The 23,989-nt window shown below is 44.5% G+C and overlaps 3 protein-coding genes across 4 annotated transcripts; 2 read left to right on the forward strand and 1 right to left on the reverse strand.

Annotated features, from left to right (window-relative positions):
• Positions 1-2,963: 2,963 nt before the first annotated feature.
• On the reverse strand, positions 2,964-6,237 carry LOC127596239 (non-histone chromosomal protein HMG-14A-like). Of its 2 annotated transcripts, none has more exons than XM_052058497.1 (6): positions 6,137-6,237; positions 5,157-5,183; positions 4,985-5,014; positions 4,123-4,170; positions 3,920-4,039; positions 2,964-3,841 (listed from the first exon to the last, which is right to left on the reverse strand). In XM_052058497.1, the coding sequence occupies exons 1-6, from the start codon at positions 6,149-6,151 to the stop codon at positions 3,794-3,796; spliced, it is 288 nt and encodes a 95-aa protein (XP_051914457.1). In that variant the 5' UTR covers positions 6,152-6,237; the 3' UTR covers positions 2,964-3,793. The 2 variants fall into 2 exon arrangements, with proteins under 2 accessions (XP_051914457.1, XP_051914466.1); XM_052058506.1 differs by having other exon boundaries at positions 4,123-4,167; positions 6,137-6,231.
• An 836-nt stretch (positions 6,238-7,073) lies between these two features.
• On the forward strand, positions 7,074-17,833 carry sh3bgrl (SH3 domain binding glutamate-rich protein like). Its single transcript, XM_052058461.1, has 4 exons — positions 7,074-7,347; positions 16,369-16,554; positions 16,699-16,779; positions 17,083-17,833. The coding sequence occupies exons 1-4, from the start codon at positions 7,303-7,305 to the stop codon at positions 17,116-17,118; spliced, it is 348 nt and encodes a 115-aa protein (XP_051914421.1). The 5' UTR covers positions 7,074-7,302; the 3' UTR covers positions 17,119-17,833.
• Positions 17,834-22,051: 4,218 nt separating this feature from the next.
• Positions 22,052-23,453, forward strand: si:dkey-237j10.2 (uncharacterized protein LOC568721 homolog). The gene is made up of 2 exons (XM_052058275.1): positions 22,052-22,306; positions 22,438-23,453. The coding sequence occupies exons 1-2, from the start codon at positions 22,180-22,182 to the stop codon at positions 23,130-23,132; spliced, it is 822 nt and encodes a 273-aa protein (XP_051914235.1). The 5' UTR covers positions 22,052-22,179; the 3' UTR covers positions 23,133-23,453.
• The last annotated feature ends 536 nt before the right edge of the window (positions 23,454-23,989 follow it).

The raw sequence follows: 23,989 nt of genomic DNA on the forward strand, positions 1-23,989 counted from the left end.
GAAAAGTATACAGTATCATCAAATAGATATTGCTATAAGACGGTGTAACACCTACAGCAGGTATTTACCAGTATGCAGTATATCATAAAACTGTGTCAGTAATTCTTAAACATGCTCCTGGGTACAAAAGGTACCCATCCATTTCTTTCATACTGCATGTTGTCAGGAGAGTCACGGGAGAGCTGGAGCCTGTCCTGGCTGCCTTTGGTAGAGAGGCTGAGCAAACCAAGGACTGGTCACCATGCTAATCACAGGGCATATATAGTAAAGACAAACAACCATTCACACTTAGATTAACATTCATTCATTCATTCATCTTCCTAACCGCTTGATCCTCACTAGGGTCGCGGGGGGTGCTGGAGCCTATCCCAGCTGTCTCCGGGCAGTAGGCGGGGGACACCCTGAATCGGTTGCCAGCCAATCGCAGGGCACACAGAGACGAACAACCATTCGCACACACACTCACACCTAGGGACAATTTAGAGTGTTCAATCAGCCTGCCATGCATATTTTTGGAATGTGGGAGGAAACCGGAGCACCCGGAGAAAACCCACGCAGGCCCGGGGAGAACATGCAAACTCCACACAGGGAGGCCGGAGCTGGAATCGAACCCGGTACCTCTGCACTGTGAAGCCGATGTGCTAACCACTGGACTACCGGGCCGCCTTAGATTAACACCTTTTGCAATATTACAAGAAACCGAACCACCACTGGAAAACACATGTGAGCACGGGGAAGTATGCAAACTCCTTAAAGGCCAAACTCTAATTGCCCCACGGGGTAAATAAAGTTTTCTGAATCAGAATCTGAAAGGTAGGTTGTGGATGTGTTGGAGGCTATTCCGTCTGATTTCAGGCAGATCAGTCAGAGTTCAGGCAAACACTCAGCTACAAACCTCTCAAGTGATAGTTGAAGATCGTGGCTTGATGAAACCAACAGAACCACATCATCTGCAAAAAGTGAAACACTTTTCTGAGAACAGCATGCTGGACTCATTCAATGCCTCGGCTGCACTTTGTAATCCTGCCCTTTACTCTGTAGTTATAAAATTTATGAACAGAATCGGTGGGAAAGGGCAACCTTGGTGGAGTCCAACCATCACTGAAAAGAAAATCCATTTATCGTCAGCGATGTGATATAAGTTGTACAGGGGAGCCGGTACCTCATGGAATATACCCTCCTCTCTGCGATCTTAAAAATGCCACCCCCCACCCTGGTCTACAAGTCCAGAAACACTCTTATTGATGTCCATGCAATGTTGCAGCGACATGTCAACCAGAACAACCCCACAAAATCCAGAGCCAATAGGAACTCCGGGCAAATCTCAAAGTCTCAAAAATCCACCACCACGATAAGGTAATCGCTCTGGGAGGAGTCTGATCAATATAAAAGCAATTTGAAGAAAAAAAAAACCCCAACAACAATTTTTTGAAGCCCGTATTCGGCTTGTTTGTTGAGTGAGGCAAAGATGCCATCTAGTGGCAGATAGTTGGAAATAACACCCCGCCTCCCCCGCCCCGTCCTCGAGAGACATGTGGACAAAATGGAGTCCGTGGCTCGGCCATGTCTGGCTGGCTCAGAGAAGCTGAATCTGCTTCACAAAATAGACGACAAGCTGGAAGATAAAACGATTATTACATGCCTGTCAACTTTTCAGAGCGCCAACCTGTATAAACTACCAAAAAAAATCCTTATAAAGAGCAAAAAAATCCTTATAACATACCAATGCATTTTATATGTCATAATAACGGCACAGAAAAAAAAAACACGAAATGTTCAATGATATTTATTGTAGATCTCCATAATACAATGTCTAATCATCATTCTACTTAGTGGCAGTACTGTGCTCAGAGTTGTATTCCGGAAATGAAAGCATTCGAGTAGACAAGCACCATTCTGGGCAAAAGCAAACGGAACTACCTGTTTGCGGGTGCAAAAAACGGAAATTTTCAGAATCCGTATGATTTGTGCGATACGGCCATATACGTAAGATTCACCACAAAATCCGTATGAACTATGGCTAAACCGTATGAGTTGAGAGGTATGTTATTACGCAGTTGGTGTGGATGAAGGCCGGGTTAGGGTTAGGGTTAGGGTTAGGGTTAGGGTTAGGGTTAGGGTTAGGCCGGGAATCGTGCTTGGATTTGCATCAAGTGCGACCTGCCACAGAGAGAGAGAGAGAGAGAGAGAGAGAGAGAGAGATTGCTACATCCAATTTTAAAATATTCTGTTTAGATGTGAGCATTATCAAATGTGCACCAAATAATTAAAACACTCTACTCTGAAAATGTTTGCGAACAACAAATACGCATGACAGACTACGGTTTTGGTTGAAAAGCAAAGCAACAAAACTCAAGACTGAACTTAGCTTTACAACATCATGCATCTTTCATGATTCTGCTTGCATGAAAATCTTCGTGGAGGCTGAGATAAATGTGGTGCCATATTGTATAGAAATAAAATAATCGTGAATATGGGTCATGGTACTCGCACAGGCATTCGTGCAGTTGGATGTGAACATGTAAAGGCCAGAGGGGAGTTAAGATTCAGTCATCCAGGGTGAGTATGTCAACACAAAGTTCATGAAAGGGTTCTACTAATGGAGATTCTGACATTGAGCTGTCAATGTCAGAATCAGGCCTTGATCAGGCCAAAATCATCGTTAATCAGGCATCATTATGGATGCCATTATTTGTGTGTGGTTGTTCATCTCTGTATGTGCCCTGTGACTGACTGGCAACCAGTTCTGGGGTTATTCCGCCTTTTGCCCTAAAACAACTTGGATTAGGCTCCAGCAACCTAAACAGGATAAGCAGGGTTGAAAGTGGATGGATGGATTATTTGTAAAATCATCTAAACATTTTCATTTGTTTACCTTAAAGAATGTCAGACACATTCAATTTTTTCATTTGCATAATTTTGTTTTCAATATGCAATCAAAAAACAGTCTCTAGACACAATGCTTCGAGGAAAATTCCCAGGACTGTTTTTATTAAGAGAATTTCAGAACATAAGAGAAGGACCAGACACCTGCGTTTGTAAGTGATTTCCAAATTCAAATTATAAAAAAATAAAAGAAAACGACCGTTTTAAAAGAAACAAGCTGACATGACAGTGTGGATGACGCAAGAGCTGTTTTTTCATCTTTCTCATAACGCAGGGTCGTCTCGGACACAGGTCGTAGGCATCAGTGTTCCAGGAATGTTTTACATGTTCGTCTTCCTCTTCCTTATGGGCAATGCGCTTAATTATTTTTAAAAACACATTTTCAATGGAAGGGTGGTGGTGGGGTACGGGGATCATGAGACACAAGTAAAAGGGAAGTCACTGCATATTAAGAGATCTAAAAGAAACAGCCACAACAACATGGCCGAACCGTTAATAAAACATGGATAGGAAGCTGAACTTCGGGAGGAGGGGAGAGGGGGGTCTACTCTGCAGAGAAGGTGGAGGGAGGAAAAACACAGGAATACACAAGTCACGATAGAGCCAATCAGGCAGGGGACACTTTCTACACCAAACGAGGCTTTAACAATCACAAAATGCCATTTAAAAAAGATTGTAGTGTGTTGTTTGTCTTGCTTGCAGACACTTGATATGACCACTGCAAATCTGCAAGGTGCTCCATGATCAGCTTCGCTTTTTGTGCTAAAAATCTGTACGGATACTTATAAAATCATTGATAAAAATATTCCTCTGTTAACAATACGCCTTGGAGGGAAACCATGTGAGAGACTTGAGAGGGGAGATTCAAGGGGAAGGGCTGTAGAGGGGGAACGCTGGGGCAGTGGTGCTACTCTGTCTTGGCCTCCTCCTTGGCCTCCTCTGGGGCTTCTTCCACCTGTGGTACAGAAGACATGAAGTAAAGTCACCACCATCATTTTGACTTTCCAAGTTTACAGCCCAAATATCAGCTCACCTCATTGGTCTTGGCCTCTCCGTTCTCAGAGTGGTTTTCTTCATTGGCCTCTGCCTCGGCGTTCTCCTTTGTCTTCTTGGTCTTCTTGTCTTCCTTCTTATCGTTCACAACCTTCTCTTTCTGGAAAAGGTAACAAAATTAAGCACTTTGCTGGAATCACGTTCAAATGCCAGATGGCTGTGTGCACGGCTGGCCTCTCGTACCTTTGCTGGCTTCTTAACCTTTGGTTCCACCTTAGATGTGGCCGGCTTCTGCAAGCAGGGATGAGATTAAAAATGGCTCAAATAAGTTTTCTTTGTTACTTTTCAAGACTTTCTTTCCATAGGCACTCTGAATCCCGGGATACATTTTAAAAGCAATTGTTACATCAGTTGCTCATTCAATTATCACACTGGATCATTAAGTGGTGGCTTTAGAATTGGTTGCAATATGAAAAAGTAAACTATTACAATACTGGATAACTTTAAGTAAAGTCGCCTTATTTAACTGCTTTTGGGATAGGGCTCCCAACATTTGTTACCCTTGAGTTTGTAAAACATATATTGTTATCCCTTTGGTCACAATTTCAAAATTTACCAAAATCTAAAAAGAGCAAGAGTATCACATTGGGTTTTTTCTAGGTGTCGGACCTATCTCTGAATGTAAAAGGCGATCATGTTTGATTTAAATTATTTTTATTTTAAAAAGGGGAAAGCTTTGTTCTTACAAGCGTATGAATGTCGTTTAAGTACAATGTTGTACCTTTTGAACTCTTTTCAACTTTTTAAGCTTAAAGTAAGTTACTACTTAAACTCCTGGGTTAAAAATAAAGTTATAACTCACACTGGATTGTTTTAAGCCAAACTGGGTTATTTTAAACCCAGCAATTTCAAGGCTGATCATTTAGAATGCAATCGTATTTGTGAAAAAAACAAAACCTCAAATTAATGGAAAAAAAGGTTTATCTGGAGAACTGTGTGATACTCAAATGACTATATGCCTGTATATATTGAAGTGCTGTTGATCTCATGTTAATTAGCCATATTATTTAATTCAAACATGTTATTTATATTTGTGTTTTCTTACCTCTAATAACCGGGCTGATCTCCTCTTGGGCTGAAACAGAACACATTATTTTAATCATTTTGCTTTGTAATACCGAGACAATGTGCAGGTAACAACTATAAAATTACATTTAAAGAGTATTTCTTTGGATAAATTGCTGTGTAAAGTGTTGTTTTACATTGTCAACGCTTACCTCCTCCTTGTCTTCTGTTATTTCTCTCTGCAACCCCAAAAAATAACAGTCAAACACGGAAACAGAAAAATGACATTATTAAATCCTGAATTTGTGTTTATAAGTCAATTTAAGTGTCACCGAGCGACTTGTGCACTTCATATGATTGACAATAGAGGTGTTGAAAAAACTTTTTCAAATCACCCCAAAACATGAAAGTGTGACAAATACAGCTGCTTTAAACATTTTAGGGCTACGAAATGTCATGGCAACGCATAGGTGGCGAGAGGGGCTCAGAGAAATCGAGCATGTGAGCCTCTGGGGACAGATTTGGAGGTCCTGGACCACGCTTGTCCCTTTCACTCCCCGAGTTTGCCTCCCATTCAATGCATGCAGCTCAGATTTGAAAGCTGGCGCGGGAGTCTCAGTGAGGGAGGGGGGAGGAACCTCGCTCACTCTCATGGGCGCCACCCTCAGGCATAGCGGCGCCACCGCAGCCATTTGGGACTACGAACAAAGAGAGAAAATATATCATTTTATCCAAACGCGATGGCCAATGTTGGATTTTGCGGCCAAAACGCAAAGTAAAGTCACCGTAGTATTTTATGGCGCTACTTTGGAGCGGTTTGGCGAGCAAACGACGATAAGCGAGCCGTTTGTTCTTGGCTGACTCGCCGACGAAGGTGGACAAGCGCTGCAAAGCATGGCTGCTGCTGCTTGTGCTTTAACTGCATAGAGCCACAGACTTGGGAGCTGCATAACGGACAGCGGCGGCTTGCACCGTTCGATAGCCATATTCGCGCGGGAAAATGTTCATTCCAACACGAAAAAATTCAAATTATTTTTTGAAAAAAGAGGTTATTTACAGAGGACATCCGAACACCGTACATTGCGTTATAATTCAGTAATGGCTCAGAGGAATGTCTTCATAAGCGTTTGCATTGCAGTCGTGCTCTCTCCAGCCGTCTAATTATTTTATATATCTTTTTTGACTTACTCACCTTTCTCCTAGGCATGTTGATCTCTTGGAGGTTTGAACGCAAGCACAACTAAAAACAGTTGTTCTCAGTGCATGTGAAGACGAGTGTCTCTCCTATGGTCGCCAGTGTAGTAAACACACAGAAACAGAGAGGCGAGTGGTTGAATGGGGGGAGGGGTGCGGCTAAGCGGCGGATTGACGGTGGCGTCATCCAATCGCTTGGCGCCATTCAAGGCTGCGGAACACTTGGAAATTTGGAGCCGGTGATGGTTAGCGGGTCTGCACGAATGGCTTCTTCTTACAGGGGGAGATGGGAGGACGCCTATGAGAATGAAAGGATTCGAGGACATGTTGGCTACATGTGTAGGGATTGTACACGGGGAGAGGTCTCACGGAAAACGCGTCGCATTCGAGACCCCACGGGTGGAAACACGCAGCGCAAAGGCTGTGCCTTTCCCCTGATTTTTTTAGATAAAACAAATTCGAGCAACATCGGCCAACAAAGGGCGACTTTGTCGTGAACCCTATTCTCGTTGAGTCCAATATGGCGCCCAATCCTCTCCTCCCTGAGACATTTTTGTTTGTTTGTTTGTTTCGGTTTTCCTAAATTCGTTTGACTGGAAAGGAGTGCGTCGCCTGCACCAGACGCCTGCAGGGGGCCCACTGAGCCCGTCTCTTGAACATGGATGCCCTCGCCTCCCACTGCTGCCTGCTGCACACAAAAAAATCATTCGCGGCGTGTACCATGCATTGCAACTCATCCATTCGCCATTTTCCGTGGCTGTTATTGTTGTTGCTCGGACACATACAAGTGTCGCGTGCATGTGTTGTAGCGCGAAGAGAACAATAAGGTGGCGCCGACATAAATTGTCCAGCCAGACACCCGAAGCATAGTCTCGCCACCTTTTATTTGCCTTTCTGCGGTTACGTGTCTCCCTGCGACTCGAGCTCGTGCACTTCTCATTGCCCAGAATCTCTCGAGAGCAACTGAAAGGGGCGGGGAGGCCAAGAGAGGCGGTGGAGCAATGCAAAGCTCCATCCACATCCAGTGCAGAAGAGTAAGAGTGTTTGTGCACACAGTCAGTCTGCAACGGTGGATCAAATCTGAGAATTAAGTCGTCCCCCCCAACACCGGCAACAATACCCAAAAGAGCCAGTGCAGCAAACGAACTGCATCCGGGATTGACCATGGTGATCAAAGTGTACATCGCGTCCTCCTCTGGCTCCACTTCGGTAAGTGATGAGAGAATGTTACTTCTTTATTGTGTGGGTATTTGCAGCATCCCTGCCCTCAAAACGCCAGTCGGAGGGCAGCTGAACTTTGAGTGAACTCAGAATATATATCTGTATAGAAACGTCTGACTCCTGCGACGCGGGCCGTCCTCTTGTATTGGATATTTTAGCTGTGTTACAAAAGAGTTGTCGTAGGAGTCCGACTTACAACACACAACTGTGGTGCTATTGGTTATTGTGTTTACTGAGTGATGGCTGCTTAAACCAGGCTTGAACACAGGAAATGCTCGGGTTGCCAAACATTTGCTGCACATTCTCTGCTTGGAATGGTTTAAATTTGCTGTAGGGGTGTTTAGTTTCAGTCGTGCCAATTTCATCTCGAGTGGAAAGGAATGACGGTGATGCAATTCTCCAGAAGTAGAAGTGCAGCTGCAGAATGCAGTTTAAGACATTTTGGATGTCTGGTTTCAGAGTGAAACATATTTTTTTGCATTAAGCAATCTTGGGTCGAGCCTCTGAATAAAACTAGCACACGCCCACATGGGCAATTTAAAATAAGAGCTGTATCAAACCCTGCATTTCCCAAATGCTTATGTTTGATTAACACTACCACAGAGGTCTTACGTAGACTATATGTGTTGTAATTGCAGTCATAGAAGTGCTCTGCATCATACTGAGACATGTTGCAATTGTTTTGGCTAGCTAATTTAGGAACACCACAGGCTAACATATGAGAATTAACTACCTGTCACTGTGATGCCTTGCACTTTATTGCCATCAGAAACTTCAAGCAGAACAATCGCAATGTTGTTCAATTAGTAGTACCTTTCAGACAGTGTCATAAAACAGGACATTCCTGTATTATCTTTATAAAAGGATCAAATACGATGATTAGGTGTACCTAATGTGACCAGCGAGTGCATGCTTTAGCTTTTGTCTTCGCACCTGTCAGTGTCATTCAATGTTCTAATCTTTTCAGTTTACCGCACTAACATGCCCTTGTCATGATGCTTACATCACCTCAAGATGATGTACTTTCACTCAGCACTCAATTCAGTTACACAGACCCTCTTTTCAGCTGGCAGCGCTGAAATGGCTTTATTGCACTTCCAGTAAATGATTCGTAAAGACTCTGCGGTGGTTTAAAAGAACAGAACCAGTCAACAACTCAGAGACACAGGCTAAATCAGCCTTGATTCTGATCTCCTTTAGGAATCTGGAGCAACCTCGCCCGATAAATGTGTCATTACAAGCTTGGTCTGGTATATCAGTTCACATTACAGCCTCATAGTCTTTTCCTAGTCATTACTGAATATTTGATGGGAAATCAGCCCTGTTTAGAGGATACAATAAAAGAAAAATATTTGAAACAGCCAAATGGCAAGCACCAACTTTCTGTCGTCGCCAAGTCCCAGCTTCATGCAATAAAAACTTTATTTTGTCATGTAGCACGGTTGACGTTTGCTCATCGAGAAAACAGCTTAACCACAAGGACCTCTCTGTTTTTAGTGTGAGCTAAAGAGATAGTTCACATTATTTATCTGCAGAAATCTGAGGAAGGACATTTTCCAAGACCACAAAATTATAGTTTGTCTACTTGTGTTTAATGGTCACCTGTAAAGTTCTACTTATGGCCACTTCATTAGACACGACATGCACAATCTAATACGGTCTAATTATAAAGCTTTAACAGTCTCTTTTTTACAAAGATGTTAATGCTAACACTGTCAGAGAAGCACTGAGCCAAAAGTACACTCTAATACTTTTGTTCAAGTGATTCTGTTTTAGTTTTTTTCAAGTGGCACAACTTGGATATGCATCATGGCAGAGTAAAAACAAGATAGGAAAACAAGAATGTCTTCCTATTGGAATTGGACATTTTCTAAGAAGATATGCGAGTCCAGCGTAAATCCACCTGGTCAATGCAAATTTAATGTCATTTAAAATCACCAATCAGTGGAAAATCCACACCAGTGTCTGCCGAAACAACACAAATACGGTAACGCGTTAAAAACAAAATCACACACACACACAAAACACTTGTGTTATCATTACATAAACACATTACAGTGAATCTCTGATATTTGGCAAGGTCAGGTAAGACAGCTTAATTTAGATCGCATTATATGGTATATTTCACATTTAAAAAACAGAGTAAAATAAGGTGACACTTTTTAGAAAAAAAAAGCACCAGCAGTGGTTATCTCGACCTTTCTCTGCATCATCTTAAGACATTTACCACCCTGCATTCTCTGGTGTCAACCTCACAAGGAGCCTTGCTGCCTGTCGAACCGATACTGCAATCATCCATCACACTGCTGTTTACTGCCAAGCCGTCTGACTCCCTGCTGCTAGTTAAGCTAACGCTAGTTCCTGTTCCACTAATATGGCTCAGAAGGACTTGGGCCTTTGGGCAGCATCTTAGGATGTTACACAAAGTTTCAAAAATATGAATTTCCCAGCAATTTGTCAGCCAAAAAAAGGTTGGGCAATGAATTTTCCAAAGAGGCCATACAGAAAACTACAATGGTTGCCGGGGAAAACAACAATATGCAATTGTTCCATTTATTTAATGTATTTGCATAAAAATTGTATTGGTTCAGTAAAATGTTACTTGGTAGGCTATATGTTTTTATAATCCGGAAATGAAAATGGTCATGAGCATTTATTTAAAAAATAAAACTATGAGCAGTTATTAAAATGACATGAACGGGATATCAATATTTAACATTCACAAAAAATTGTCTACATTGAGCATTATTTTCTCTCTATTTTTTAAGTGCCCTGACATTATGACAACCAACCACAAACTCATATAAGCCTTTCGTTGTAGTTGGACCTCCTAAATGAATGTACAGTAAGTCCAAGTCGACGTCTTCACTTCAACAGGCAATCAATAAGAATGTTGTCAACATGAGGACCACAGTTGGCGTTGCCGCTATTTCCTCTTTTTTTTTCCCTTCAAACAGTTGCAAGAGGGGTAAGAGAAGTCGCTAAGTATGTCCCAAAAAATTTGCAACACCCATGCTCATCATAATTACAGCACTGGAACCAAATAAAAGTGCAGCATGGTTTACTTTTTATGTGTCCCGCTTCAACCCTCGGGGATCCTCCAGGTTTGATGTGCCCGGAACACCTCACCAAGAGAGGCGCCCGAGCCACCTAGTCTGGCCACCCTCAGTGCAACAGAGGCTTGACTCGGAGTCCCTCCTGGATGACTTAGCTTCTCACCCACTGTCTAAGGGAGAGCGCGGGCATTCATGTGGACTAAATTCTTGCTGGGGGGGGGCAATAAGTATAACCACACCTGCTTGGCATCATACATGCTCCAGCTCCAGACTAGAAGACAGTCCAACCACTCTCAAAAAGACTAGTACCAGAGCCCAAGCTTTGTGTGGAGCAGAGCCTGACTATATGTAGTAGGTACTTTGCTGCCTTGCAAAGGAGCTCAGTCTCCTTCCCTACACATCCAGTGGCCTGACTTGAGAGTGACATTCCACGTACCTAGAGCCAGCTTCTGAGTCCCAGGCTTTGGCTACGACCCAACTCACAGTGCACCTGACCCCTGGAGCCCCTTCTTCAGGTGGTACGCCCATGGGAAAGGAGACCAACATCGCCTTTTTGGGCTGTGCCTGGCCAGGCCCAGAGGGGGTAGGCCCAGCCACCTGGCTCCCGTTATCGAGCCCCACCTACAGGCCTGGTTCCAGGGGGGCCCTTGTGGCACTCGTCCGGGCAAAAGAAAATATAATCCAACAATATTGCTTATCAAAAGGCAGTCTGTGAGCCGTCCTTTGTCTGGTCCCTCATGCCATGGGTGACCGTGCCAGGGGCATAAAACTCCAAACAACTTCGCTTGGAGGATCATTGAGACACAAATAATGGTGGGCTTGGTTTTTAAAAAAAGAAACTTGTTTTTTTATTTTTTTATTTGGTGGAGCAGCTCCAGTGCAGTATTGTGAAAATGGAGAAGTTAAAAAAAAAGTAAAAATATTTTTAAAATAATAATTGAAAAAACATTTCCATATGTGCAAATCTGTGATTGCTGAACCGTGAATATGCGGGCATTGACTGTGAATGTAAAATGCAGTTTTAAAAAGGTGATTTTTATTCACAGAGGGGGAAAAAATGTCAAAGCTACCTGGCCCTGTGTGAAAATTGAATTGCCCTCTCGTCCTACTTACTGGTTTAGCCTCCATCAGCAGCAACAATTCAAATCGAGATTTTCCTACAACAGGCAATAAGTCACATGCTTGTGTAGGTTGACTGTTACCTGTACATATGTATTGGTGAACGAATTTGATCATCCCTGATCCATGATAAAGGATGGTCTCCCCGTAAAGTGACATCATCTTCCCACCACAGTGAGTTTGAGTCAACAAGGAGTTGGAACAGTGTTGAAATCACTGAATTTCTCAAAAGACTGATGTGAGCCTTGTCCTTTTAAAGTTTTTTCATTGGATACGGTACACGACTCATGATGCATTATTGTTTGATTGAGATTTTAAATAATCTCCTGCCCCATATCTTTATTGCTTAGTGCCTTAGTACAAACTTGAGCCACACTTATTTTCCTTATTACCACAGAGATAAGGTTGTAACTGTGGATACGATACATATGCCATACATATCCGCAATGTTTGTATGGTTTTATACCAGTTTTCTACGCAGACTTTGTAGGTCAGACATTGTGTAATAGGTCAGCAGTGAGGGAGCCTAGCCAAAGCTATTCTTTTGAAAGTGCGTTGTAATGCTGAGCTCAGGCTTGTGTAGGAAGCTACCGTGGCTGTCACACCAGTAGCAAGTCTCGGTTTTCAGTACAAATCAGATTTCCTTTAATCACAGCAAAACTATAATCACTGTACTACACACAGACCCCTTTGCATACGCAAATCCAGTGGGTTGACTTGAGGGATTCCTGCCTTATGAAAACAAACATCGATATCTTTTTTGTTCCTCTAAGCCAGGGGTGTCCAAACTTTTTGCCAAGGGGGCCAGATTTTATGTGGTAAAATGTCGGGGGGCCGACCTTGGCTGACATTCTTTACATTGAACAACAATATTGTTCAACAAATTTTAGTAAGCCAGTCTGTTTCACATTTCCATTTTTATTTTAATTTCAACAATCTTAAGAATTTCTTTTGGTTCATTTGAAACAGGTATATCACGTGCAACTGCTTATTCACTTGACTTTTTCTTAAACAGAAGTCTCCTGAGTGCAAATTGATTGATTTGAAACATAAAATGGATCACCATACATATCCACAAATGCAAGGATCATTTGAAATATGACATATCAGTCAATATAAACACGGAGTGATGTCTTGTTAACTCGTGGGTGATGCCCTCTAGTGTCTAAATGCTATTACTCATTTAGTGAATGCTATTACTCATTTAGCCACTAGAGGGAAGCAGTACTCTAGGAAACATCACTCACCAGTCTACGAGACCTCAGTCAATGCAACACGTGTTCCATTGCGCCCAACCTGCGGGCCAGACGGCACTGATTTTATGACAGGGGCCGAGGGCCGGATAAAATTCGACCGCGGGCCGGATTTGGCCCGCGGGCCGGACTTTGGACACGCCTGCTCTAAGCATTTGAATTTGTCTGTGAAGAACGGTCGAAAGAAATTTAACCTTTCTGTCTTGTATTTGAGTTAAATATAAGTTGACCCTCAGCCTCATCTGTATTGTGGGCGATCGTTCTGAGCATGTGCTACAGTTACGGTAATCTAATCGATCCCTGCTGTTGCGTTTAGCTGCTGTTAATGACTGACCTTTTTTTAAGGATCGATCGGCCCTGAATCTAATTTCACTTCCTTAACAACACAACCATCACATGTCGGTGAAGATAACGCTGCTGTTAATGATGTCATTTGGAACTCAAAGAATCGTCTCTTGAGGCTTTAAACCAAAACATGGCCTGGAAAACTGTATACTAAATCTTGTATATTGTCATGTTGTTTTGAGTTGGATGTCAGATGTCAGAAAGAAAAAGTACAAGAACTTTACTGCTCTACGCAATTATATTGTATTTGTGTACAAACACGCTGTTCTGTTTTTGCTCACCATCTCCACCCCCAGCTCAGTGCATTAGTGAGTATTAAGTGAAAAGATTTTCTCAACATGAGGAGTTTAACTCATTCAATCCCAGCCATTTTCACTAGAGCAACCCCCTCAATCCCAGCGTTTTACTGGATTTTGACTGATCTTGCAATGCCCACAGAATATTTGGTTCTCATGCTATACAAACATGGAGCCTACCACAGTAAAGTTTGGAATATCTTCAGCAGAAAAAAGATTTTTTTCCATTCCTCAGCAATCGGCATTACAAAATGGTTTCATGAAAATGCCGATTCCTGGGCAAAAAACTGAGAAAAAGAGCGTTTTGTAAAAACATGCATTTCAAGCATATGAGGCACCACTGCCACCTACTGGTCGCTTTTTTACACGATTTACAATGCAAACGGCTTATTCTCTTTTGCAGATTGCATCAGACCCTCCTCCTCTCTATGACGCAAAAAAAAGACTTAGACGTATAAGTGCGTCCTTGGTAGGCGGGGCCTAATTTTAAAAAGACGTACAAGTACGTCTTGTGGAGTAGAAGGGTTAAAGGCAGCCTCAATAATTTTTGAAAGCTACTTTTGGTTTTTCTGTTGTGTTTGTAAATGCTTGAATGTGTTGTGTCTTAGTCTGTGTGAACCACATTAAGTTACCTTGTGAATGAAATCGAGTACTTCTGACGAGAACTGATTTAAGTTGCAGCAGGTGAAGGTCAAGGTCAGATTGGTGAATGTATCCTTGATTGGTAAATGTGGGAGGAAACCGGAGTACCTGGAGAAAATCCACAGTCCCGGGCAGAACATGCAAACTCCACACAGGAAGGCCGGAGCAGAACCCACGACCTCTACACCGTGAGGTCGATGTGTTAACCAGTCAGGCACCGTGCCGTAGATTCTTCTACATTAATGTATTTATAATTCTTCTCTGAATCCAGGCACATTCCCCAAGACTGTTGAAGGCTTTATCGAAAAATGTGGCGGCATGTGCGGAATGACTTGCATCAGCAGTCTTGATTCTGTGGGGATTAGAAACTCATGATACCTTTCTAGACAAACAATACAAGGTGTGTACTACTTTTCCAGAGGACCATTCTCAGTGTTATATGCATAGCTATCTAGCGATATTGTGAATTCCCCCCCAAAAATTTCTTGCTGCTGTATGCCTTTGGTTTTGTCGTTGATGGATTAATATAAGCCAACCCATCAACATTTCATTTTTTTCTTTCATTTGGATCTGATACACATCTTAAATTATACAGAAATATGCAACACAACTTTTTTAGGTGTGCAAAAGTGATAGTGGGCTTATTTGATTAAAAAGAAGTGACTTAATCATCAGTCGCAGTTTTGTGGTTAGCAGGCTACATCAATACAAAAGAATCACTGAATGAAATGTTCCAGCTGTGCATAAAGTTACAGTGGCTTTTTTTTCTGAACATAGTCAGTCCTCGACATGAAACTGATGAGATAAAGTATTTATAACAACTTGCAAGCGGACCTCCATGTAACCTGATGTAAAGTTCACCAGGAGATCACAGATCCTGGGATTCTTCATCCCCAATTATTCATGTCAGTATATGTCAAGATAAACTTGATTTGGGTATTGGTTTGTGCTCCAAGAGCACGCATCAAAAAGTTAAATAATGTATTTGCACTGTGGTTGAGAGAGGAAAGTAATTTCATCTGTGCTGTATGTTGCACCTCGAGCATATTTGACAATAAAGCTTGACTTGACTTGACTGTGACTAAGTAATCTGTCTGGTCTCGTCCACGCCTGTGTCTGTACTCATACTTTGCTATGATATCGGTTAACATTCCACCAGGTGAATGTTCCTATGCAATTGAGGGTGAGAGAAATAATGTGTGTGTTGTGTGTTGTGTGTTGCGTGTGCGTGTTTGCATATGTCGACTTGCAGCAGGCCTTATTTGGCTCGTGTTTGACTAGTTACCTCCTCTCAAGACCCAGAGGAGCTTTTGTTTCCGTCTGGCCTTGTAGGGCCATCCTCCCTCTTGCATGCAGCCACCAAGGCCCTATTGGACAATGCACTCAAACACACATCTATGTACTGTAAGAGGCAGGGCTAAAACACAGTCAAAACACCGACTTTCCAAATCAACAGAATGGCTGAAGGACCTGCTTATTCTCTCAAAATGAGTGCTTAGCATCCAGTGTAAATCTGGTGTAAATAGTGGTGGAAAATATGCCACGTATTGCAATTTTCCTTTCCTTCAAACTTTAAATGCATTGTTGTAAGCAACCAGAATGTATTGTACTTCTTGATTTTCTCGTCTATTTCAATATGCAAGTGCATAAAATAAACACAAGAATGACGCTCAGTAGAGCAAGATCTATTTCCTTTTTTTTTGAGGGGGAGATGATAAAAGTTGTATTTTTTCATATTACAACAATATTCAAACAATACCCTTTGTGCTTTTGTAATTAGTGCAGCGTGTCTTCGCTTATAATAACCTAGTGAGGATTTAAGTATATTACAGTTCAAGCAATCCGCTTACAAAACAAAAAAACAAAGTATTAAAGACGGAGATGAGATTATTTTGTCCATAAAGGCTTCGCCTTGAATCTACTGCTGAATGACTTAATTCTCAAGGAACTGGCATACTTAAATATTTTAAATCCAAATTGAAAGCTACGGACAGCTTCCGTAGAATGTCAAATGTTTCAGTTTGGCTGCTTGAGCAATTTACTGATGGTTTAATCCAAAATGTTGTGCTTTGTCAATTTAGTGTAACCCTTCTTTTTCACACAGTGAAGAGTTTTTCCTGTGTTGTCTGTCTCACAAGTGTGGAAGTGTGAATTGTTGTTGTTTTTTCAGACCCATAAGCATTTGGTGAAACCAAACAATTTCTGTTTCCTCAAATTGCTCTTCGCAGGAGACACATGACCAACCCACCACTTCCCTTCTTCTTTCACACTCTAAAATGTCCCTCCACCCACCCACAGATTAAAAAGCAGCAGCAGGACGTGATGGGCTTTCTGGCAGCCAATAAGATCGGTTTTGAGGAGTGTGACATCGCAGCCAATGAGGTCAACCGGAAGTGGATGCGGGAGAACGTCCCGGAGGACTCTCGTCCAACCACAGGGAACCCTCTACCACCACAGATATTTAATGAAGACAAATATTGCGGGGTGGGATAGAAACAAATGCATTGAATTATTGTCACCCACGTTAAAGTGGACAAATATCTCTGTCTGTCTAACTAGTTAGCTAGACAGAAAAAGCTAGCTCGCTATCGCTAACATCTTTCCTTCTCTTTCATCATTGGTTCTCAGAACTACGAGGCCTTCTTCGATGCCAGAGAGGACAACGCTGTTTATGCATTTCTGGGTCTTACTGCTCCCCCTGGCTCAAAGGTAAAATTACAGTCAGCCATCAAAAATGCTTTGCATTCTTCTCTCTTGTCCTCAGTCGTCAAACAAGACTGTGATTACCATTAAGAAAATAATTTGATTCCACGTTTTCTCACATGTCACCCAAGCATGACTCATGTGCTTCTTTCTCTCTGCTGCACACTGGCACCTACCTCCCTTCCATCTTAACAACAAATGCATGAAAGTGTGCCAGTTAGTTACCATACCCCTTTCATGTAGCGCGTGATATAATGTAACACACAATCGTTATCAATATTTCACAATCTGTCCTTCCTTTCTTTGTAGGAGGCTGAGGCTCAGCTGAAGAAAGCACAACAGTAGCATTCCCCTTTTCTGCTTGAAAACCAGACCCAACCTGACCAGGAATACGTTGAATATATATACATGAAAAACGTTACTCTTAATTTTTCAGGTTTTTATAATTCTTTCATGATTGTGCCTTGTTAGTTATTGTGAAATGAGGTACAGCAAAAGCAAAACCATGTTCTGCTTATCACGACTCTGCAGTGCTTCCTCAAGCGACCTTAAACTCTCAACCCGCAAGCCCATCGGTCATATGTCAAGTGAGTCATCCATTTAGCATGATTAAAAGTTGTGCAATGTAGTATTCTAATCTAGACATCCTTGTGCACAACATAATGTGCAAGTCAGACTCATCATGACAACATTGATTATTAGAAGGTCTTAAATCTCCTTGAAATACGGAAAACATTTCATTTTGTGCTCATGTTTGTTCTGTTATTCCCAAAAATACAGCACCTTCTGTAGGAGCAGCCCAATCCCATGGTTTTATGCTTTTTGTACCTTTCCTTCAAACTGTCTTTAAGATGTTTTAACAGCGAACTTTTTCTAATGTGAGAATATATGTTCAACAATGAGACTTCAGGAAGCGCCAGGTGTGATGTCGTTTGCTTTTTTATTTTTTTTATTTTATTTTTGATGAGTGGAACAGTTATTATGTAAGCCTCCTGTTTTGTATTATGTTAGAGGATGTTAGTTATCTTCCCTAACCTACATTAAAATGCGAAACTACAAACCCGTATCTTCGTCTTCCGAATGGGTTTGATAAAGGACAAGACATACTTCAATGTGTCAATTGTTGATTTTTAATTTTGAAAATTTGTAGACGATCTGCCACTCACTTCTAGGTCATTTCCAAAGTGCTTTATGGGGTTGAGGTCAAGGTTCTCAGGTCAATATTATGATGATGATGATGATTATTATTGGTCCTTAACTGAGCCTCGCGCAACTGTCATGTCATTTTCAGTCGACAGCAAGTAGCGAAATGCCCCCCTCCCTCCCTCCCCGCTCCCCGAGATGGACAAAACCAGTTCGATGTTACTATTTTAACTCATATTCCACAAACACATAAACCATATTCCACAAACATTCGTCAGAATGCCGTGTTTAGTCTACAGTATTTGCATTTTGCCACTTGCTGTCGACTGAAAATGATATTACAGTTGCGCGAGGCTCACGTAAGAACCATCCAACCATCCATCCATCTTCTACCGCTTATCCGGGACCGGGTCGCGGGGGCAACAGCTTTAGCAGGGAAGCCCAGACGTCCCTCTCCCTAGCTACTTCTTCCAGCTCTCCCCGGGGGATCCCGAGACGTTCCCAGGCCAGCTGGGTGACATAGTCTCTCCAGCGTGTCCTGGGTCTTCCTTGGGGTCTCCTCCCGGTGGGACATGCCCGGAACACCTCACCAGGGAGGCGCTCAGGAGGCATCCGAATCAGATGCCCAAGCCACCTCATCTGGCTCCTCTCGATGTGGAGGAGAAGTGGCTCGACTCTGAGCCCCTCCCGGATGACCGAGCTTCTCACCTTATCTCTAAGGGAGAGCCCGGACACCCTGCGGAGAAAACTCATTTCGGCCGCTTGTATCCGGGATCTCGTTCTTTCGGTCACGACCCATAGCTCGTGACCATAGATGAGGGTTGGAACGTAGATCGACCGGTAAATTGAGAGCTTCGCCCTTTGGCTCAGCTCCTTCTTCACCACGACAGACCGATACAACGTCCGCATCACAGCAGACGCTGCACCGATCCGCCTGTCGATCTCTCGCTCCCTCCTGCCCTCACTCGTGAACAAGACCCCAAGATACTTAAACTCCTCCACTTGGGGCAAGATCTCCCCCCCGACCCGGAGGGGGCACTCCACCCTTTTCCGACTGAGGACCATGGTTTCAGATTTGGAGGTGCTGATTTTCATCCCAACCGCTTCACACTCGGCTGCGAAACGCTCCAGTGAGAGTTGGAGAGCCCTGTTTAAAGGAGCCAACAGCACCACATCATCTGCAAAAAGCAGGGATGTAATACTGAGGCCCCCAAAACGGACCCCCTCAACGCTTCGGCTGCGCCTAGAGATTCTGTCCATAAAGGTTATGAACAGAATCGGCGACAAAGGGCAGCCTTGGCGGAGTCCTACCCCCACTGGAAACGATTCCGACTTACTGCCGGCAATGCGAACCAAACTCTGACATCGGTGGTATAGTGACCGAACAGCCCGTATCAGGGGGTTCGGTACACCATACCCACGAAGCACCCCCCACAGAACTCCCCGAGGGACACGGTCAAACGCCTTCTCCAAGTCCACAAAACACATGTAGACTGGTTGGGCGAATTCCCACATACCTTCGAGAACCCTGCTAAGGGTGTAGAGCTGGTCCACTGTTCCACGGCCGGGACGAAAACCACACTGCTCCTCCTCAATCTGAGGCTCGACTTCCTGACGGACCCTCCTCTCCAGCACCCCTGAATAGACCTTACCAGGGAGGCTGAGGAGTGTGATCCCTCGGTAGTTGGAACACACCCTCCGGTCCCCCTTTTTAAAAAGAGGGACTACCACCCCGGTCTGCCAATCCAGAGGCACTCTCCCCGTTGACCACGCGATTTTGCAGAGGCGTGTCAACCAGGACAGCCCCACAACATCCAGAACCTTGAGGAACTCTGGGCGGATCTCATCCACCCCTGGGGCCTTGCCACCGAGGAGCTTTTTAACCACATCGGTGACTTCAACCACAGAGATAGGAGAGCCCACCTCAGAGTCCCCAGGCTCTGCTTCCTCCAAGGAAGGCATGTTGGTGGAGTTGAGGAGGTCTTCGAAGTACTCTGCCCACTGGTTCACAACGTCCCGAGTCGAAGTCAGCAGCGCCCCATCCTCACTGTACACAGTGTTAGTGGTGCACTGCTTCCCCCTCCTGAGACGTCGGATGGTGGACCAGAATTTCCTCGAAGCCGTCCGGAAGTCGGCTTCCATGGCCTCACCGAACTCTTCCCACGCTCAGGTTTTGGCCTCGGCGACCACCGAAGCTGCGTTCCGCTTGGCCAGTCGGTACCCGTCAGCTGCCTCTGGGGTCCCACAGGCCATAAAGGCTCGATAAGACTCCTTCTTCAGCTTGACGGCATCCCTTACTGCTGGTGTCCACCAGCGAGTACGAGGGTTGCCGCCACGACAGGCACCAACCACCTCAACAATAGAGGCACGGAACATGGTCCACTCGGACTCAATGTCCCCCGTCTCCCCCGGAACATGGGAAAAGCTCTGTCGGAGGTGGGAGTTGAAACTCCTTCTGACAGGGGATTCCGCCAGACGCTCCCAACAAACCCTCACAACACGTTTGGGTCTGCCAGGACGGACCGGCATCTTCCCCCACCATCGGAGCCTACTCACCACCAGGTGGTGATCAGTTGACAGCTCCGCCCCTCTCTTCACCCGAGTGTCCAGAACATGCGGCCGCAAATCCGATGACACGACCACAAGGTCGATCATCGAACTACGGCCTAGGGTGTCCTGGTGCCAAGTGCACATGTGGACACCCTTATGTTTGAACAAGGTGTTCGTTATGGACAGTCCGTGACGAGCACAGAAGTCCAATAACAAAACACCACTCGAGTTCTGATCGGGGGGGCCGTTCCTCCCAATCACGCCCCTCCAGGTCTCACTGTCATTGCCCACGTGAGCATTGAAGTCCCCCAGTAGAACAAGGGAGTCCCCAGCAGGAGTACTCTCCAGCACACCCTCCAAGGACTCCAAAAAGGGTGGGTATACTGAGCTGCTGTTTGGTGCATATGCACAAACAACAGTCAGGACCCGTCCCCCCACCCGCAGGCGGAGAGATGCAACCCTCTCGTCCACCGGTGTGAACCCCAATGTACAGGCACTGAGCCGGGGGGCAATAAGTATGCCCACACCTGCTCTGCGCCTCTCACTGTGAGCAACTCCAGAATGAAAGAGAGTCCAACCCCTCTCGAGAGGACTGGTACCAGAACCTAGGCTGTGTGGAGGCAAGTCCGACTATATCCAGTCGGAACTTCTCTGCCTCACACACCAGCTCGGGCTCCTTCCCTGCCAGAGAGGTGACATTCCATGTCCCAAGAGCTAGCTTCTGCAGCCGAGGATCGGACCGCCAGGGTCCCCGCCTTTGGCTGCCGCCCAGCTCGCATTGCACCCGACCCCTTTGACCCCTCCCACGGGTGGTGAGACCATGAGAAGGGGGACCCACGTTGTCTCTTCGGGCTGAGCCCGGCCGGGCCCCATGGGTGTAGGCCCGGCCACCAGGCGCTCGCCAACGAGCCCCACCTCCAGGCCTGGCTCCAGAGGGGGGCCCCGGTGACCCGCGTCCGGGCAAGGGAAACTGAGTACCATCGGTTTTATTTTTCATAAGGGGCTTTTGTGAGTCGTGCTTTGTCTGGTCCCTCACCTCGGACCTGTTTGCCATGGGTGACCCTGCCAGGGGCATAAAGCCCCAGACAACTTAGCTCCTAGGATCATTGGGACACACAAACCCCTCCACCACGGTAAGGTGACGGCTCACGGAGAGGACGTAAGAACCAATCACGGCTCAATTTCAAAAAAATAGGTGAGTCGTGATAGGTTGTTACCTGAAATCGGAGCCATTGTGACTTAATTTATTACCCTTTATTACCTTTATTACCATTTCGTCTTACTGTTTATTCTGTATGTTAAATCGCTCCATGTACAGCACTTTGTATGCAGCAATGGCTGTTTGAAAGTGCTCTATAAATACTGTTGACTTGACTTGACTTGACTTAATTTTCAGTTGACAGCAAGTGGCTGTGAAACAGGTGGATTTTACTACTTAACTCATATTCCACAAAAACAATATTCATCAAAATGCCGTGCTGAGACTAGTGGAGGCACATAGCACATATTCTTGTCAAGAACATTTTGGAGTTGACTTCCCTTTTAATAAAGGAAGTAAGCTGAGTGGGTGGAGGGGCCAATTCTCTGTTGGAGAAGTGACGCAGGCCAATAGATTGCCACATTTGTATCCACAGTCACAGTTTCCCTTTGCCGCTAACGACAAGCAAGCAAAAGGACATTTAAAACATAAAACGACAAGATTAATCGTGAGTCATGCTGGGAGAAGGTTTTTTGAGTTTGTTGCGTTACAAAGAGGACAACAACAACGATGCTTTTGTTTCGATGGGGAGCAAGTTGCAGACGAGCTCGATAACTCCTCAGACAGATCTTCAAAAAAGAGGTGAGCAGCATTTTTATCAATCAACTTGTGACTGCACCGTGAAAGAGGAATTGTGAAGGACTGATTACACGGCATTGCACAAAACTCATGTTTTAAAATTGTATGTCTATCGTGTGTATTTCATTTTTTAGGTCTAGACCGAGAGGATCCTGGCTCCAGAGTGTGTCACGGATTGCGAGTAGTACCTCCAGCTCCCACAGGCCTTTTCATCCCCAGGTGTTCACCTGTTCAGACCGTTGAAACGGAACCCACACTCTGCCTAGGCGCTTGTAGCCTCCTGGAACATTATCCTGATCTCCAGGTGGCTGACTCTGGCCTCATCTCATTCAGCCCTTTTAGAACCAGCGCCACTCAGCAAGAACTTCACACTCAGTCTTACGCTTTGACCCAGTCAGAGTGTGCAGAACAACAGCGTTTACTTCAAGCGCCTCTCTGCTCACTTCCAGATCAGGGCTATCTGGTTATGGGTGACGGGATGAGCACTAGCTTGGGTCTGCCCACCTCACAGTCAGAGCCCATGTCTGACTCATTGCTGAATGGACTTCTGGAGAAAAAGCTCGATGAGGTATATCTGCAGCACCTAACTGATAACCTGGCTCGATGCAACTCCACTCTGGGTAACAGCCTCCTGCATGGCCTGGTGCCTCCGCTGCAACCCAACAAGCTACAGCACGGCCCCGATTCACTGGAGTCCTCTCTGGAAAAGGGACCCGGAGGAGAGAGTGGCAAGAAGATAAGTCACCTGGCCACCCCAAATTTAGCTCCATGTTCCTCCAACTTTAGCACTCCCGTCCTTCGTATTTCTGAGGAAGTGCATCCACAATGAAAGCATTTAACAGGCGAGTCGCAGGCAATGCTTACAAACAGATCAAATGTTTGTTTATTTTCATCCAACGAAAATTCAAGGACTTCAATGTGTTTTGTTTAACTCTCACGGGCAATTTGAGATTTCCACGCAGAGGTTACGGACTCAACTTTAACTGCTTGCATATGACACCTGCTGGTAGATTTTTGTATGGCATCACAATCTCCACATGCCAGTCCTGATATAAACCTGTGATTTGTCTGAGACGTTTGCTATCGTCATGTAACCTGTGATTTTAGTGCAGCTCTCTTTTAATAAGGAAGTAAATATTCTAACAAATGAGCCTAGAAAAACATATTCAGTGTACTCTATAACCCATTTAATAGACGAGCTATCATCTTTTTCTTTTGGCCTGTCCCTTTAGCGGTTGCCACGGCGTGTCATTGTTTTCCATCTAAGCCTATTTTCTGTCCCTATTTCCCTTTCTGACACCAGCTGCCTTCTCACTAGTCTTGGTCTCTGGTCCGGCAGGTCCATCATCTTTCGTCTGCCAAAATAATCCGAACCAGCAAAATCCGGTCTCTATAATCTTTGTATCCAAAACGTATAACCTTGACTATCCCTTTGATGAGCTCACAGTTGGGAGAGCAAAGTGAGACCACCTTCCATTGTAACCGTGAGGAGGAGGTAGAGGCTAAAGATATAGGACATAGATATAGGAGATTGAATTTCATTTTTAGGTGGGGATAAGTTATAAAAAAACATTCAGAAAAACTACATTATTGCAAATTGCAAAGCTTGTCTTGAGTTGGAATCAGACCCGTCGCTACAGGCAAAGCAGGGGAGGCCCTGCCACCTCACCAAGATGCTCACGGCCC

The sequence above is a fragment of the Hippocampus zosterae genome, chromosome 1 (assembly GCF_025434085.1).
Source record: "Hippocampus zosterae strain Florida chromosome 1, ASM2543408v3, whole genome shotgun sequence".
In the NCBI taxonomy this organism is placed as follows: Eukaryota; Metazoa; Chordata; class Actinopteri; order Syngnathiformes; family Syngnathidae; genus Hippocampus; species Hippocampus zosterae.

What these genes read in the sequence shown, in the direction of transcription:
- LOC127596239 (XM_052058497.1), bottom strand. An exon ending in GATCAGCCCGGTTATTAGAG is followed by an intron (nt 4,171 to 4,984) that starts GTAAGAAAACAC and finishes CCCTGCTTGCAG; the next exon opens with AAGCCGGCCACATCTAAGGT. An exon ending in AGGTTAAGAAGCCAGCAAAG is followed by an intron (nt 4,040 to 4,122) that starts GTACGAGAGGCC and finishes TACCTTTTCCAG; the next exon opens with AAAGAGAAGGTTGTGAACGA.
- sh3bgrl (XM_052058461.1), top strand. Translation starts at nt 7,303, where the DNA reads ATGGTGATCAAAGTGTACATCGCGTCCTCCTCTGGCTCCACTTCG. An exon ending in CCTCCTCTGGCTCCACTTCG is followed by an intron (nt 7,348 to 16,368) that starts GTAAGTGATGAG and finishes ACCCACCCACAG; the next exon opens with ATTAAAAAGCAGCAGCAGGA. An exon ending in ATGAAGACAAATATTGCGGG is followed by an intron (nt 16,555 to 16,698) that starts GTGGGATAGAAA and finishes ATTGGTTCTCAG; the next exon opens with AACTACGAGGCCTTCTTCGA.
- si:dkey-237j10.2 (XM_052058275.1), top strand. Translation starts at nt 22,180, where the DNA reads ATGCTGGGAGAAGGTTTTTTGAGTTTGTTGCGTTACAAAGAGGACAAC. An exon ending in GACAGATCTTCAAAAAAGAG is followed by an intron (nt 22,307 to 22,437) that starts GTGAGCAGCATT and finishes TTCATTTTTTAG; the next exon opens with GTCTAGACCGAGAGGATCCT.